General features: G+C 34.8%; 1 protein-coding gene and 1 long non-coding RNA gene across 2 annotated transcripts in view; one reads left to right on the top strand and one right to left on the bottom strand.

Moving 5' to 3' along the window:
* The window catches only part of LOC129218601 (uncharacterized), a 406,807-nt gene that overhangs the window by 105,623 nt on the left and 282,890 nt on the right, over window positions 1-18,294 (top strand). The window lies entirely within an intron of this gene.
* The window catches only part of LOC129218600 (prickle planar cell polarity protein 3-A-like), a 430,827-nt gene that overhangs the window by 185,633 nt on the left and 226,900 nt on the right, over window positions 1-18,294 (bottom strand). The window contains exon 3 of the mRNA XM_054852918.1: window positions 12,339-12,522. Within this exon, the coding sequence (XP_054708893.1) occupies window positions 12,339-12,522 (184 nt within the window). The remainder of the gene's footprint in view (window positions 1-12,338; window positions 12,523-18,294) is intronic.

The following is an 18,294-nucleotide window of genomic DNA, read 5'->3' as shown; positions in this document are numbered from 1 at the left end:
TCGATATGGTAGATTTTGATGAATGTGGAAAAATGGGCCTGCATTCAGACTTAACTTGTAATAGAAATAAGTTAGTTAGAAATTAGTTTTACACCTCTTTCAGCTGTGACATTGACAACCCTTAAACTGTTTACTATCTTTTTAGTTTTAATATAATATTGGTTTTTACACTATTCATCAAGATCAGTATTTAAAAACTTTATATCGATTTCGAATCTCTTTTAAAAAATTGAATCTCTTAAATAGTTGGAGGAGAAATGAAAAAAAAATCTACTTCTTTGTCAATAAACTAAGCTTCTTTCAGATTGAGCTGTGCTGCTTTTGTATCCCTATCATCACAATCATCTTCATTATCTCCTACTAATTTTGCAGCCTCCCTTGTTTTGATCTTTCTTTTTCTTTTTCTTTTTTTTTTTTTAAGTATATCATCAAAAAAAGGGAAATGCAACTTTCTCTGAGTTCAGGATCACAGATGTCTAATTATTTTATGCAATTCCGTGCCTACATCATCTTCATAAATACTCCAGTATTGAACCAAGGATTTTACTAACTATAGATCTTCGTTGGGGGCCAAAGCTGAATCGCAGACATAAACCATACTTTTCCGTAAATATCGATGATGAACAACCAAATATCTTCAATACCTTTTATCTCTAAATCGATTAAGGAAATCTGACCCATGAAAAGATATAATTCTTAAAGAGTATATGAGGCAGTGAGAAGCAAAGGGATATAATTGAGATGTAATTGACAGAATAAAAATTTTGGAGATAATCAGAACAAATAATAGGGGAACTTCTACACTGCTTAGGGGCAAGAGATGGTACTAGTAGCTCTGGTAGGGACTGTTATATAGCATGAGTTAGAAAAAAAGTTCAATGAAAGCCTAGGATCTGAACTCTAAACATATTTTATAAAGAACTTAATTATAAAAAGTCCACTTACATCCCTTTGCTTCTCACTACCTCATACGGCCTTTGTCATCCATCTGGTGCGATGAATAGCGCCAAGTACTTGGAAAGTAACATTGTTCGGAAAAAGACTCCCTAATCAAGTTAGGCAAAGATGAATGAATTGCTTGTAGTCATCCCTAGGCTGCTGCTGATTTTATTTCTCAAAAAGAAACCTTGAAATTTCACCAGGATTGCTTATTTTGTTTTTAATCTTCTATATTTGCTTTGGATTGCTTCTTATCTATACCATTCATCCTGAAATTCTTGAAAAATATCTGGTTGAGGATTAGTGGACGTACCTATTGTGCAAATCAAATCTTCTTTTAAACCAACTAAAATGTGATAGAGATTTGCTAAATACAAAAACTCTTTCTGTAACAACCGTATTCACAAAACGCTAGTCCCCGTCTAAGAACACAGACCACTTTCTAGGAAATCGTAAATTTTCCTTTCTCTAAAGGATCGATAGCCCTTACAAGACTGGGATTTTTAAGCTATTGCTTAGCTCTGACCATCGAAGAATAAAGCAACGTTCCGTATTTATGGCCTCTACAGCTAATTTCTAAAGTTTTACATGCAGTTGTTTGTTTTAGCTTTGAGTTTTAGAACGAAATTCGAATTACTAGAACTTTTAGTTGTAACGAGGTTTTAGTAGTAATGAAATTCAAACAACGTAATGGAAATCAAATAAGGGCTGAAAATTTCTTTCGCTAAATCGGATATTTCGTTGTATCGGTATTCGTTGTAACGGGGTTTCACTGTATACATTTCTGAAAATATTGCTGTTTTTGTTCTGATTACTTAGTATTGTAAGAAGGTTACAACCATCAACTAAAAGTACTAATACAATTTATTTTTTAATGATTCATTCTTTTTACGCAATGTTGAAGATATTAGCTTCGACCTGACTTGGAAAATCCTGAATAATGTTCAATCAATTTTTACAAGAATTTAAATGAAATTAGACTTAAAGAGAATAAAATTCCCTATAAAATGAAACCAGAACGAAGTTTCTAGAATGAATAGTTTTCGTTTTACAGATGAAAAACTACGATTTTTTTGCTGAAAATTACTATTTTTTGTAACTTTAGCCTCTTTGCGGCACGTGTTAATATCATCGAAATGACTTGAAACTTTGCAAATCACATTTTTCAGTCTATTGGCACATTTTAGGGGGGTGCCGCAAAATATTAGTTGAAAAAAGATTTTCCCCATGTACCTTGTGACCACCCTAATGGGCAGCACTGCCTCAACAACTCATTGACACCCTCATTCTCAGCATGGGCAGACGCTGTGAAACCTGCCTAGCAATCGGGGGAGATCATATCCCCTACTATAGACCGGATGTTTCTTGCTGGACACCCATCACACGGATGTTTCGGCCTTTAGTCGCATTGCGCTCCATGCTACTTTTTCAATAAAGTTTTATCCCTTTGATTTCTCTTTTAGTAAGTATTGCTTACATTACACATGTCCTTACGTATTTGGGATCTTACGGTATTAAATGTGTTGATTTGGAAAGCTTTTGTACAAAGTTATATTGAAAAAACCGTCTCGTCCTTAATTTTTGCACACCAGTGTATATACAGGGGCGGACTGGCTGACTTTGGCCCAGTCGGCAAAAGAATATTTTGGTCCACCTCTGCAAAATTAAAAAAGTTAAATTAAAGATTACCGGATCTCGATTCTTCCGAGTCGAGCAAAGACATTAAAACTACCGTTAGTTCCTACTTTCCTTTAAGTTTCTAAATCAAGTTTTTAAGTTCTAAAAAAAGAAAATTGTAAAACGTAAAACAAAAATAACGCTGACACATTTTTAATGTGCGTCGAAAGTAAAATACTAATGGTTATAAGTCTTAAAAGAGGTACATCTTTCGGCTTCTATACCGACAACATAGGAAGAACACGAGGAGGAAGAACAAGGACGGATACAAGAGAGGGGCGATGGAGGCGCTCGCCCCTCTTTTGATCGGTGTTCGGCAGTTCCCGCCCCCTCCCCCTCCCCTGCATCGCTAGTTTTTCAAAATTGACGTTTCAAAACCCAAGCAATTTCAGACGATCTTTAGGGATGTTAAGAGGAAGAGTTTGGTGGCCTTCCTCCGGGTATTTTGCAAAATCTAAGTTTAATGACGCGATTGTAGACATTTCATGCAGATAGGATTGGGGGAAGAAATCAATTCAGTGACTTTCCTCCGATAATTTTTCGAAACTGAAGTTCCAAAAAAGCACTTTTTAGACGAATTTCGATCCTGTTAGGGGGAGGGGATTTCTAAACATCCCCCCGGATTTACTATGAATTTGAAGCTCTAAAATGCAATTTTAGAATGACTCTTTCTATGGAAAAGAAAAGGAATACGTTCTGGGACCTCCTTAGATAAGCCACTATTTAGTTGTTAGGTTAAAAACGATGTAGTAGTCCCTCCTCCCTCGCCACCCCCCGCCCCGATGTATATGTAAATTAGATAAGTAGTAGAGGTGAGTTAACAAATCAACCGCCCCCTCCTCGAACAATTTCTGTATCCGCCCCTGGGAAGGAATCACGTAAATCCCCCCGGAAATTTTTCAAAATTGGTTGATCTATAAGGTGAAAAGAATCGGGCCTAGGGTGAAAAGAATCGGGAGAAGGGATTCTAGTTTCCATCCAAACTATGTTTTCAATGTTGATGTCAAAAACCGCTATTTTACAATTTTCGGTAACGTTGGAGGAGAGGGGAAAGAATGGATTTTGTTTTCTTAACTTTTTTTTTTTCGAAATTAAAATCCATTTTAGTCTGAATTTGTTTTCAATAGAATGTCGGGGGCTTTTTCAAGAAATTTTCCAAAATGGGAAGTTTTAGAAATGCAATTTGAGGCTATTGTGAGGCTCTGAGAAGCTGAGCTCCGATTCTGACAATGTTTACCTCAGGGAATCCAGTGACTCGACTTCGGAATTTTTCGACATTGAAATTTTAAAAACATAATCATATAATATGTTTGGAAACATTAACATTAAAGGGGACAGTTTTCTCGAGTGTTTCCCCCAAGATTTTTTAAGAGGGCGCCGTGCCCTTCCGGTTTTAAGCTAACCTTTGACCCTTAACTTAATCAACCCTCTTTGCTTCTTAAAAGTTTAAACAAAACTTCACAAAAGCAATTTTTTCCCAAATGATTCACACAAGCCGGTCCTTGAAATGTTTTTTTTTTTTTTTTTTTTGACAAAATTTCTCTTAAAAAGTACCTTTTTGTTTGAAAGCGCACTGCCCCTTTTTTGGCCTGAGGGAAACATTAGTTCCCCCTGGGCATTTGTTTCTGAATCTGAAATCAATTTTTAGCTATACTGCAAATAAAAGGAGTTCTCCCACGGAAATTTCTATGAGTGAAATTTTAAACTCGCTTTAGTGACTTTAAGGGAATGGTGAAGGTTCGAAGACTTTCTCTCGCAATTTTTCGATATTTATATCTGGAAAACACCAATGAAAGTCTTGATACAAGAACCAAAAACCAGGTAAGTTCAGACTCGCTTATTTTCCGTAAGACCAAGAAATAACATCAGTGTCCGATAGAAAGTGTAATATCTTTCCCAAATTATTTGCTACAAAGCAGAGGTCGGATCTAACATTTGTGTCTCGTTGTTGCAATCGGCACCATCTATATTCTTCACACGCAAAAATGAATTTAAGAAAAAAGGGGAAAAGCTAGGACGTAATTGGTGCTTGCATCAAAGTCCTCAATTGTCGACTTAAGACAATTCGTTGGTGACTTAAGGACGACAAAGGGACCTCATACCTGAAATGCCTTAGGGAACCCGTTAAGTCTAAATCTGGCCCTAATTACAACTAATGTTGCTCAAAATAAAAAAAAAAAACTTGCAACCTTCAAAACGGGGGGGGGGGGGGGCTTTTGAATTCAGTCCTAAATCAGTCTATGTTCAGGAGCTCTCACTTCTAAGTCGAAATTTTGTCCTGTTTCAGATTCGAATTATCGTAGTTCAGACTTGCTTTCCCGTGTGCGCTTCTGAGATAAAAGTACTCATATAAAGATATAGACCAATGATATCTCTTTCCAACCGACAGCATTTAGTTGAGTCTGTCACAACCAGTGAATACCCGGGGCGTGCACAGATATTTTGGGGGCAGTTACAAATGACTATTACGGGCCCCCTCCATGTTGTTTACACCTACGTCCCTACATATATTTCACCTCTCAATAAAAAATCTCGGGACCCCTCCAGGCTCGGAACCGGGCCAATAGCCCCCCCCCCCTTATGTATGCCCATGCTCATATCTTGCCTCAGAGCAATAGTACGATATCTAATCCCAGAAATAACACTAAGATATCTTACTCTTGCTCTGAGCGACGATTTATCAACACCCCAAAGCATGGCCCAAGCATTTATGGCAGGGCCGGGGCCGCTTTGTCTAATGGTGGAAGCCCCTTCAATTTTTGTTATGTACAAATATAAGTTTTGAACGCTCTTTTTTTGTCCCGGGCCCTTTTTCCAGGTCACGTCGGACCCAAATTTCTCTGTTCCCCTCCCGTTTGCTCAATGTGAGAGCCATGTCCCCTTGAGCTCTAAAAACTAGAGAGAAAGTTGGTAAGAGAGGGGAAAATTCGCACGTGTGGTTTTCGGTTACTTACTTTGTCCCTGCTTAGGATGGAAAAAAATAAACCTGTTTCCATACGCTTTTTTCACACAGAGTCGACAAATTACATGTTTTTTTTTCCTTTTTATTCTGACACTTTAAAAACTGTTAGGTGTGAATTTAAATCTATTAATTTCAATAAAAGAATTTCCAGAAGTGGCCCACTCGGCGGTTGGCCCTGTCGGGGATCCCCGACTGGCCGACCTAGTCAGTCCGACCCTATATATATATATATATATATATATATATATATATATATATATATATATATATATATATATATATACTAGCTGACCCAGCCACGCGTTGCTGTGGCAAAGAAGTTGGATTAAAATAAACTTGAACTCATTATTTTGATAGAATCAAATAAATATTTTTAATAGAGCTTAAAATAGTATAGCCGATTTTATAACATATGAGATTGATAATGGGCGTTATTCAATTTAAAAACGATTCCTAAATGTTCCTGAAAAATTATGGGCAGCTGATGTGGCCAATTTCTGCCAGTATCATGTCAAGCCAAAACCCGGAAAATTTTCCGATAAAAGTTAATAACCTTCCTGAAATCATCTCGGAAGCCTCTTGAAAAATTCGAAGATCTTCCCGTTTGAAGTTAGTCGTGTTTCTGGAACTTTAATGTAAACTTAGGAAGGGATACAAAAAAAAAAGCTTAGCACCTTTCTGATTTATTAAGGAATTTCTATAAGCGGTAATGCAAACATAGCAAAGGTTAGCCAGAACTGCAAGCAATTATCGAAAATTTTTACTCAGTAACGTTTCGGATTTGTTTTTTGTTTTTTTTTTACCTTGCAGGCTGAAGAAAGTACTTATTGAATTCAATAAGTACTAACTAAATTTTCTATGGAAAAAGCACTATACTTACGCTTAGTAAATTTTGTAAGTATAACTTCCGCAAAAAAAAAAAAAAAAAAAAAAAAAATTGAAAGTGATAGTAAATATCGAAACTGATTGTAAAATAACCGAATGTAGAAACTAAGCGTAAACCACCATACACTTTTAGATTCTACACTACATTTTATTCACATTAGCTTTCTTTATAGTTTGTAATCAATAACTTCTTTACAAAATACACTAACTAAATTAAAAATGTATAAAAATTAAATTTTTTCAATGAAGTAGATAACATTGACTTCGAACTATTGTTTCTATTATTTGAAAACTGAAAACTGTCTAAGCACTAAGTTGTGCACAATGTTCTTGATCAACCAGTCTTTTGCTAATACGAAAAGTATGATAACTTTCCACGTGTGAGTAGGCAATATTTCGTTGCCCATAAGAGATTTATGTTTCAAGAACAAACCGAAAGAAGACATTTTTTGTTCTTTAAATCTATTTATGGTCTTTGCAAAAGCTAAACGAATCAAAAATTGAAGCCTTTCAAATGTGTTTGAAAATTATGACGCTAATAATGGATTACGTGGCAACAGAAACATTTCTCCTTTAAACTTTTCCGACAAATATTGTTGACTTTATGTAGAAACGTGTACCGTTGCGTAATTTAGGTGGGTTTAAATCGCGAAAAAGAATAAATTGTTGAGCCAATTTTCAACCGGAAATCGTGTAGACGCATTCCTGGTGTATCCAGGGAATTTAAAAATTCATTTGGAGTGTTTACTGCTTTGTTTTCATCGACAACTTGTTCAGCATCAATGGAGAGCTTTTTTTTAAAGCCGTCAGTAATGGCTCATTATTCGCAATAATTGCAGCTAAGACAGAGTCATTGCTCTGTTGTTATACGTTGCAAATCAGTGTTAACTAAGTCGGTGGCCCAACTATCAAGTGACGGATATCATAATGACTAAGTGGCAAATTTGAAATTGAAACGCAAAAACCTTCAGTTAAAACTAAAGCTTCATATTCATCTCTGGTGTAAAATCTGGATTTGGACATTTGTGTGTTTGTTAAACTTTATGAAATACGTCTTCAAACGTGAAAGTAATATAGTTTCTCCTTAAAAAATAATGATTGTGTTGGATAGTATGTCGTCAAAATTGTTTTAAACAGTTGACGAATACTGTTTCTCCTTATGTCAAACCTGCATTAGAAAGTGTCAACTCCCAATGACTTTGTGCGACCAATAAATACAACTTGCGACATGCATTAGGATATGTATTTGACAGTCGACAATTGACGATCCACAAATATTCCTGTCTGTTCGGGAATGTTTACCGAAAACAAAACTGCTACAAAACCAGCGCGATTACAGAGGCAATTATGATTTAAAAAAAAAAAAAAAATATCTGGAAATAGACTCTCAATTAGTTCACTTTTCGTCTCAACGGCAGTGCAGAAATTGTCTGGTTATTTGTTGTACTGTATATTTTGATACAGTTCAATTTCACCGTTTCCAATACTCAGCAATTGCTTAGAAAATACTTATGCGATTAGATTATTTTGCGTTTATACTCGCATGTTCATGGCCAATCGCATTATCTCGTCATTACGCTATAAAAAACGTTTTTTTTTTAAACATGCGTTGATTTCATCGGAATAACTGGTAATGTCTGTCGGAAGTCCCCAGACTGTATTCAGACAATTTCGCCTAAAAGTTTATCGTTGCCATTCAAATTTTGCATAATCCTATGATGTGCTTCGAATGAATGCTTTTACTCATGAGACATAGTACACTCATCCCAAATTATAATTTCACTCTCTTGCAACACTACAGCCATACCACGTCCTTTTTTTTTTCTTTATTGTACACATTGTGTTTTGTTTGTTATGAATATCTAATAGGCAACTTTAAAGCTGAATGTGCTGTTCGTGTACCATCTAAAAAAAGTAGCAGCAATGCCTGACGACGCAATTGTCACTGCAATTTTCTGTTGCGAATGTATCTTTGCAAGAATTAATGATATTAAAAATTTCCTGGGGAACAAAATAAAGAAAATAATTGTTTTCCGCTTAAATTCATTAACTTTCCTGAAATAAACCGGGAATATTTTTGAAGAATTCAGTAGTCTTCTTGGTTTAAAAGGCAGTTATGATTCTGGCACCTGCAGAGAAGCCTAACGCAGAATTAATATAATAGCCTGGAACATTCCTGCTTTTCTAAGAAAGCTCTCAAAGCATTAATACACGCATTGCCAACGCGAAGACAGACTCTCAAGCAAGTAGCTCGAATGTAGTTCCTCTGCAACTCTTGCAAAGCTTCGTGATCCAGATAACTTTTCGCACTCATTGGGTGTTGAGTCAATCTGGACAAACCGCAAACACTCCGAAACCGATACACCTATTAAATACGTTTAGTTAATCTTGATACTGGTGGAGAAAAATACTTTTCACAACGGTGTGAAATCTGCAATTTGTAGCAATTCAAAGAAACGTTTTGAAAAATATAGTTGATTTTCTCAGGAAGTAAATAATAACCTGTAATATCCCGAAACGTTACATGGAAATTCTAAGCAACATCTCTGAGCTTTTTTTATCATGGTGTTTTTAGCAGTAAGTCATACGATGTTAGAGTTATATCGATTAATTAACTTACACCGCCATCTATTAAGAATGTTTAGAACTAAACAATTAATTCACACTATTATTGCATAATTAATATGAAATTTGCAGTAAAAAATTATAAAAACTATCCTATCTTTTAAGTTGGACCAAATGACACATTGATATGAAATTTGAGAAAAATCGGTTGAGTAGTTTCGGAGTTTACCCCGAACAATTATCGTGACACGAGATTTTTATATATATATATATATATATATATATATATATATATATATATATATATATATATATATATATATATATATATATATATAATTTTATATATATATAATTATTTATATATATATAATTATATATATATATACAATTTTTTTTAAAAGATAGTAAAACTTAATTTTTTAAAAATCAGAAACCAAAAAGTGCCGGAAATTTTATCTCACAAAAGTTTTCGTATGCTTTGAAAAATGTCTGTATATTATTGAATAATCTAACTTTTTATTAAATTATTATTTAGTAGAGTATCATGCAGTATCAAAAACACCTTTTAAACGTCTAGGAATAGATTTCATTATTTTTTTCTTTCTATTTTTTGCGCAAATTCTTAGTAAGTGTTCAACCACACTTCGAGTCTTACTGTTTTAGCTCTATTTTAGTTTCAAAGCCTTATTTTCATAATCTAGCCACCAGATATCTCTAAATATGTTAATTAAGTTCAAAACTGGAGATTGAAGAGGTATTTTCTAAACTTTAGGACATTTTTTGAGGCACTAAACGCAAACGTTAAACACCGTCTGCTTCTTATCGTTATCTTGATAAAAAACAAAGTTGTTTCCGTTAACCAAATTTTTGGCTAAGAGTTTAAAATTGGTTTTTAAAATATTTAAATGAACAGCATGATTCATTATTTCATCAAAAAATTCCGAACTATTAAGTCTTGGTGCTGATATGCACCCTCACACAAGAACACCTTCACCGTCCTGGTTAACTGCTCCAACTAAGTTCTTAAGATTAAGTTCCTAATTTTTACTTCTATTTACAATCATGCAACAATTTAACCAAACATGTTGAATTTATTTTTGTGTGTAAGCAAGACGTAATTAAAAAACGTTTTGAGCTTATTTATCATTGATTTTGCGACGAGAGCGGAAGCTTTCTGTTTTTCGAAACGGCCAAGAAAATTTCTGCGGGAAGAGGTCCCATTTAATCCAGCTAGTCAGAGAAAATGGCGAACAATTTTAGGTGAAAGTTAAATGTAAAAATTTTCAATTAACTCAGCAGAAACTTTTACAGCACTCAAAGAAATTCAAAGTATCGTCAAATATTCTGTTGCTTGCAATCCCTATAATTATAGCGAAAACTGCACGCTCCGAAATATTTACATCATTGAACTTGCTGATGAATCTTCTTCTCAATGTTTGCTAAATATTGTAGAAATGGAGAGATTGCATTAAGTACGTACGAGAAAGAGCGGTTTGTCCTAAAAAGTAAGAAGTTATCCAACCCTATTAAAAAAATTAAATTTGACAACTTTGTGACTACTTATGAAAAAGGAAGAAAAACTACGTGTAATAAATAGTTACAAGATGCAACAGAAAAAAGCATTATTCAAAAAAACATTCATATTAGCTGATCATCGAGAATTTGACACACAAATTTTAGCAGCTCCAGCTCATGAATTTTTGGATTACTGCAAGTACCTTTTGACGCAGAAGGCTTTTATTGGAAATCTCCAAAATCGGAACTAATAAAATATATAATGCATTTTGCGCACACTGTAAAAATAAAGAATAAAATAAAATCAGTAACCTTATTTTGATTAAGCATTCATATTTGTGATGAACTGGAAAAGGGCAAGAAAAGAAAAATCAACCCGAATGGTTCCAGCAGGGGGACTTGGTGTCATATTTAAATTCATCAATTTCTCTGTTGGTACTTTTCGGTACACTTCGTTCGTCAGAGAAATTGACTTGAGGTGAACGAATTATGGAAAGCGAAGGGTAGGTAAGTTCTGTCAAATTTTGTCCGAAAATAAGCTAACAAGTTTGATACAAGATATGTTTTAAGGTTCTGCATTAAAAATACAATATGTTGATAATTTTGTCTTGAAAATATTGGGAGAAAAACTGAAGTTTAAGGTTGTTAAACAAACAATCCCACTTTTGAGAAAGTACGCCCTCCCCCTCCCCTCCCCCGACGATTTTGTGATTAGAAATGAAACTACTATATTATTTCATAAATTTTCAAAAATTTTATAACTGTGCTTATGTTATGCTGTTAACATGCTATTTTTCATTAGAAATTCAGACAAACAAATCCAAGAATGATTTTAAAATTGCTTGTTTTATTGCTCTTAGATATGAAAGAATTGAAACTGATATGGTATGGTATGCAATATTATAGTAATGAATTATATTTTAGAAAATATCACGGGAAAAGGATTCCGAAATACTCGGAAACGTTTTTGAAAATTTCATGAACCGCAGCTGCACAGAATACTCAGAAACGTTTTTGTAAATTACGGAAAAAGGATTCCGAAATACTCAGAAACGTTTCTAGACATTACAGAAAGAGAATTCCGAAATATCGAGAAACGTTTTTGAAAATTTCAAGAATCGCAGCTGCCCGATATACTCAGAAACGTTTCCGGATTTTTTTTTTTTTTTTACAGTGCAGATATCCGATGGGGACAAGTAGACATTGGCTAATTAATTTTTTTTTTTTTTGGTTGACTTTTGTTTCGCCCCCAGGATTCGCTAGGACCTCCTTTTCTGAGCAATCACGAATTGCTTATTGTTTTCATTTGACTGTTGTGACGTCTTTTAATTTTATTTTTTCCCCGCCTTCCTCTGCAGCATCACCGCTCCTCTAGATGCTGCTCCTACAGCGAGCACCATCTCTAGGTTGCGTCCATATCCTACACACACGCGTACATACACATATGCCTACATACACACACTCACACACAACTTCACACACGCACGCATACACACGAGTACCTACATAGACACTGGCGCGCGTGTCCACACACACACGTCTACACACACAAACGCACGTGTACACATACACTCGTGATTGCGAAAAACATAATCTGAATTCAAGATACTAAAAATTCAAATTTTCCCTTTAGTTTATTTTCTTTCATTATGTTTTGATGATTGGTTGATGTAAGTCTATGTCTATTGCCTTGATTAAAACAAAGCACTCTGAAACTCGTAAAATTTTTCGGACCATGAATTCGTCATAAATTATGATCCTGGAAGTAAGAAGTCAAGTTAGAAAATCTCACCTTTTCACTAGAAAGACCTGGAGGCACCCAGGAGTAGCCCTCAGAAAGGGTTTTCTCTTTCGAGATAGGATGTCGGCTAGGTCCTGGAGAAGGCGTGATGCCGATACGCTCGCAGACGTTGACAAAATCTTCGTGGACAACATCATGGTTTTCACGAGGACACTTACAGTTGTTACATACAGTTCTAGAAAAAAAAAAACGATCATCAGTTAGACTCAGGTGGAATTAAAGATTTTAATAAATAAAAATGTAAAACAAGCTCTCTTGAAAAATACTCTCTTGTATTCGTTCGTATTTAGGTTATTCTCACGAAAATAGTACGAATCATGTCTAACACATTTAATCTTCGTTTTCAATTTTCATACTTACCAGTAATTAATCATATTTTTATTACTTTTCCATTAATTTGTGTACAATAGATTACACATATTTACAAGGTTTTGTATCCTATATAAAATGGGGTATTTCTTATGTAATTTTGGTCGCTAATTTCAAAAATGTCATCAGTTTGTGCTTAGAACCCTCAGATTTTTAGATATTGGCAATAAATGACTCAGAATAGTTAAATATTTTCTTTTTTATGCATAATATAGAGATAAAATTTATATCATAGTAACACATACATAAAATGGAAAACATAATTTTATCATAATGCGCATGTGGAACCTTGTATGCTAATTTACCTTTCAAAACAGAGAATTAGGTTACCGCAAGGTGGCGCTTCGTTATCATGAGAGGCATCGCTTCCGTTGAAACTGTCTGCGCATTAGGGTTTTAAATAACCTTATTCAAACATGCGTGAGTTATTATGCCTCATTATTTGTTTTTATTAATTCCAGTATCATAAATTTATCTTGCGTTTTGGTTTGTGATTGTGGAGTAATGGCAACTAGTAGGAGATATGTAAAATCACCTGATTCTTTCTGTTACAATATGTGGTGAGTACACTTTGAAATCTCAGACACGAATAATGACGCCTTTGATAAAATATGCTTATGAACATTATTTTGGTTGCAAAATAGGGGACCAGGATAAAAACTGGGCTCCCCATATTTGCTGTGGGACGTGTGCTGTAATACTTAGGTGTTGGTTAAACGGAGAGAACAGATGCATGCCTTTTGCAGTTCCTATGGTTTGGAGAGTTCCAGTAGATCATGTAACGGATTGGGACTTTTGCATGACACATATTTCGAGTATGAAAGAAAAGCAAAAGAAAAAAAATTGCGTACCCTGATCTTCCTTCTGCAAGAAGGCCAATAACATATGATGAAAGTTTGTCTATTCATATACCACCTGAAACCGTAGAAGATATTGGGGAAATGCAAGTGGACGATACAACTGATGTAAACTACAAACAATACACATTTCAAGATGAACCAGAGTTAAATCCTAAAAATATCGATCGAAAAATCTTCCGATCCTCCCGATCGAAAAATCTGAATTGCTTGCTTCTCGTTTACAAAGCTGGAATTTGTTGGCTTAGGTACTCCTGTTACCTATTTTCGTAATCGTCATGAGGCATTCATGCAATATTTTGAAATGAGAGAATCACTTAGTTACTGCAGCAATATTGATGGATTGATGCAAGTCATGGACCACGAACACAAAACAGAAGAGTGGAGACTGTTTAAAGATGCATCAGTCTTAAATTTAAAGGCTGTACTACTACACATTGGTAACATTTACCCATTTATTCCCATAGCACATGCAGTACACATGAAAGAGTCATATGAAAGCATGGATTTGCTTTTGAATAAAATTCAGTAGGTAAAATACAAGTGGAAAATTTGCGGTGATTTTAAAGTCATTGGACTTATGTTAGGCTTACAACTGGGTTACGCAAAGTATCCATGCTTTCTGTGTGAGTGGGACAGCCGGAATGAGGATGAACATTACATAAGAAAGGTTTGGCCGCATCGTGTACATTTCATCAGTGGTCAAAAAAATGTTAAATGCAAACAGCTAGCTGACCCTAAAGATGTACTTCTTCCTGCTCTTCACAAAAAACTTGGACTTATCAAGAATTTTATTAAAAGTATGGACAAAGAAGGCAAAGGTTTCAAATCCGTTGTGCTGGAATTCCCTCGAATAAGTGATTTTAAAATTAAGGAAGGTGTTATTGCTGGACCTAAAATTCGAGATCTTTTGAAAAATGACAAAATTGCTCAATGTCTAAATCTAACAGAATTAACTGCCTGGTCTGCATTCAAAGATGTAGCCACAAACTTTCTTGGATATCACAGAAACCCACATTACAAGACCATGGTTGACACTCTACTCTCAACCTACAAAGCTCAAGGCTGTAACATGACCTTTAAAATACACTTTCTTGACTCTCACCTCGAATTCTTTCCTGCAAATTTAGGCGGCGTTAGTGATGAACACGGAGAGAGGTTTCATCAAGACATAGCGAAAATAGAAAAAAGATATCAAGGTAGATGGAATCTGAATATGCTGGCGGACTACTGTTGAGGACTCATTAGGGAAGCACCACAGGACATTTATAAACGTAAATGCAAAGCTGTATAGCGTTTTCATAAATGTATTTATGAACATAATATGTTATGTTATGCAATATAATGTGTTATGTTATGAAATATAATGTTATGTTACACTGTATAAGTGCAACTGGATACAATAAATGTATATTACTTATGTTGTTCAGAACAGTAAACACCATTACGAGAAAATTAATAAATAGCAAATATCTCGACATATTGGGGGTCCCAGAGAAAAACTATAAGTATTATATTTGAAATCAGCAACTAAAAACGCATTTAAAAAAAAGTGTTTCGAAACCGATACAAAAATTAAGTTAAATTTTGTAAATATGTGCTATGGACGACTCATACATCACTAATTTACGAACGGGTTTGAAATAATTTGAATACTTAGTGTAACAGAGTGTACAAATAAGCCTTAAAAAATTCTTCTATTCATAAAGAATAGTTAGAATTACGGAATAATAAAATAATGATTTTAAAACTGTTGTTCTGTCTATCTATCTATCTATCTATATATATATATATATATATATATATATATATATATATATATATATATATATATATATATATATATATATATATATATATATATGCGCAGTAGAATCCCACTATAGCGAATTCGGGATATATCGATTCTCCGGTTACAGCGTACCTTTTAATTGGCCCCAACTGAAGATCTATGTTGCTAATGTATTTTCAAACGCTTGTAACGAACCCATAACACTGTAGAATCGGCTACCGCGATCCAAGAATTTCAGGTTTTTACAACACTTGTTCCACTTAGGTTCCTTACCAATTTTTTAAATGGCAAACACAATCTTCTTCAATAGTTTCCCCTTTTTCACCAGAATATTCCGGTCCAAACCCTACTCCTCACCTTCTTCGTTCCTCTGATAATATTGTATTGTGAACTTCACACTGAGCATAGCTAAATTTGGCAAGAGGAAAAAAACTCTGTAGGGGATTAAATTAAATTTAGTCTGAAATTTTAAAGCAGGGAAAGCCTATTCTTGCAAGGAATTATTCCTTTCGAAATTTGACTGCAGAACTCAAAGTAGTTCGACTAAGCACAGAAGTTTTATTGCTTAGACTTCTTAAAAAACATTGCTAGAATTAATGCTTCGGCTATTTTCGAAAGAGCTGTATCAAGCAGACATTATGAGCCAGAGACACTGTTGGGACTTAAATAAAAACATTGTTTTCAAGGAGCAACCCCCCCCCCCCCTCAAGTTGCAGTGCTATAATTATTTTTACGGGAACTGATATACTTTCATGTTGCATATCAATACGGTTTTAAACACTTCACCTTCTAATAGTTCGAAACTGGACCACCTCATATTCTCTTTCTTGTTTCAAAAAAAAAAAAAAGTCATTTATAAAGTACAGTCAAACTTGTGTTAGTTGACCACTTGCGGTGCACTACTTTAGTGGTCAACTTAAACAGGTGATCAACTTAACAAAGGTTGATTTATATGATATGAGCTAATTCCTTGCCTGAAAAAAGCGATCAGCTTAGGTGGTCAACTTACAAGAGTGATCAACGTCATAGGTTTTACTGTACTTCTAAACAAACGATTTTTGTTCGATATGTGATTATATGAGGGGGGACCCAAAAATAACCAGATTTTTGTTCTAAAACATTTATGTATTAGTTCAATCACAAAATTTCTTTAGTCTCCTTCAAACTGTTCACCCTTAGATGCAATACACTTGTTAATTCTTTTTTTCCACTGTTAGAAGCTCCCCTGGAACTCTCTAACTTTGACCATGTCCAGTGCCCTTTGCGAAGCAATTTTTACAGCCTCTACATCATCAAAACGCTTCACTTTAAGAATTTTTTCATCCTCGGAACAGAAAAAGATCACAGGGGGCTAGGTCTGGCGAATACGGGGGTCGAGGAACGACTGGCCGCCCCTGAGATGGCAAGCAGCGGTTAATAGTGAAGGCTGTGTGTACGGGAGCGTTATCATATTGAAGAAACCATTCTTCCGATCTCCCGCACGAGCTCCAACTCATTCTTGTTTCCTCTAAAGTTTCGTCAATCGTAAAACGACGACTCTCGTTGATTTTTTGGCGGATTTTTTTCAACGTTTTCATCATTTCGAGAAGTTTAAGTGCGCTCAGAGCGAGCAAGATCTTCAACATTCATGCTACCACGTTTAAAGCGCCCTAACCACTCGAAACCTTGTGTACAGATCATAGCATTGTTCTTGAAAGCTTGTTGAAGCATTTGGTAAGTTATTCCGTTGTCGACTTTACAAGCCGGAAGCAAAATTTCAAGCTTACAGTTTGATCTTTTTAAATCTGCCATAATGGAAAGCAACAACACCTGAGAAAACCAACACTACGATCAGACGTTATCAACTAAACTGACGGCACTTGCACAGCTGGTTTGTGAAGGTCTCTACTTGAGCCATCTAGCTGGAGAACACTCTACTACATCCAGAATTGGCATCGTACTATTAGTCCGGTTTCTTTTAGGTCCCCCCTCGTACGTATTTGATATCTGATTATTGATACTTGATTATACACAACTAAATGGATAATCACTAAAAATGATTATTTGGTGGTCATTACCGAAATTGACATAAAATTCAGAAGCCATTGTATATGATCCGAATTATTTTCCTGAGATTCCATTTACGCTTGAAAGCAAATCAAGGGAAAAATATGATAACAATCATTAGGCATTTATAATCATTACATCTGGAGAAAACACTGAAGATGATCTGGGGTTGGAAATAGATGTGCGTTTATTTTCTAATAAAATACATTGAAAATAAATTCACTTGATAAATATTCTCTAGTAGTTATTTATATTTATTCGTCGAAACACCATGAAAGGAAATATATCTTAGTAATTACAAGAGCATATGCAATTGTTACATCGGTTCTAGAAACAAAATAATGCACATGATCACAAGTATAAAAAGTAAACTATTTAATACAGTGATATTCACCCTAGATTATAAATTCAATAATACGACGTAAAAAATTTATTACTGAGTTGGCTGAAAAGAATATATTAATGAATTCATCAGTATTGGAAACTTGCTCTCTTGGTGTAAATTCTATGGTGTTTATTTGTAATTACACAGTAAAACAAAATGCAAATGTCAAGGGTTTATATTATAACTATCCTGCGTGCTGATATTCGTATACAGTCGATTCCCGCTACAACGCGATCCGACTTACGCGAAATGGCTATAACGCGATTTTTTTCCCCAGTAAAGAGTTTTATTCCCATGCGAATTCTTCACCCGCAACACGAAAATTTTCCGAAGGGAATCGCGGTTTTTTCGTGAATGAACCTTCATCCATTTGGCATCACTGAGAGCGGAAGTTCCCACACCGTACTAGTTTGAACATCGCTTATACAAATAACTACTCCTCATTTTCCATTTATTTATTTTTTTTTTCATTCTATATGGGAAAGTTGATTAAATATA

This window comes from Uloborus diversus, chromosome 3 (assembly GCF_026930045.1).
Source record: "Uloborus diversus isolate 005 chromosome 3, Udiv.v.3.1, whole genome shotgun sequence".
In the NCBI taxonomy this organism is placed as follows: domain Eukaryota; kingdom Metazoa; phylum Arthropoda; class Arachnida; order Araneae; family Uloboridae; genus Uloborus; species Uloborus diversus.
The sequence above is the reverse complement of the archived record's forward strand: the minus strand, read 5'-3'. Positions and strand labels throughout refer to the sequence as shown.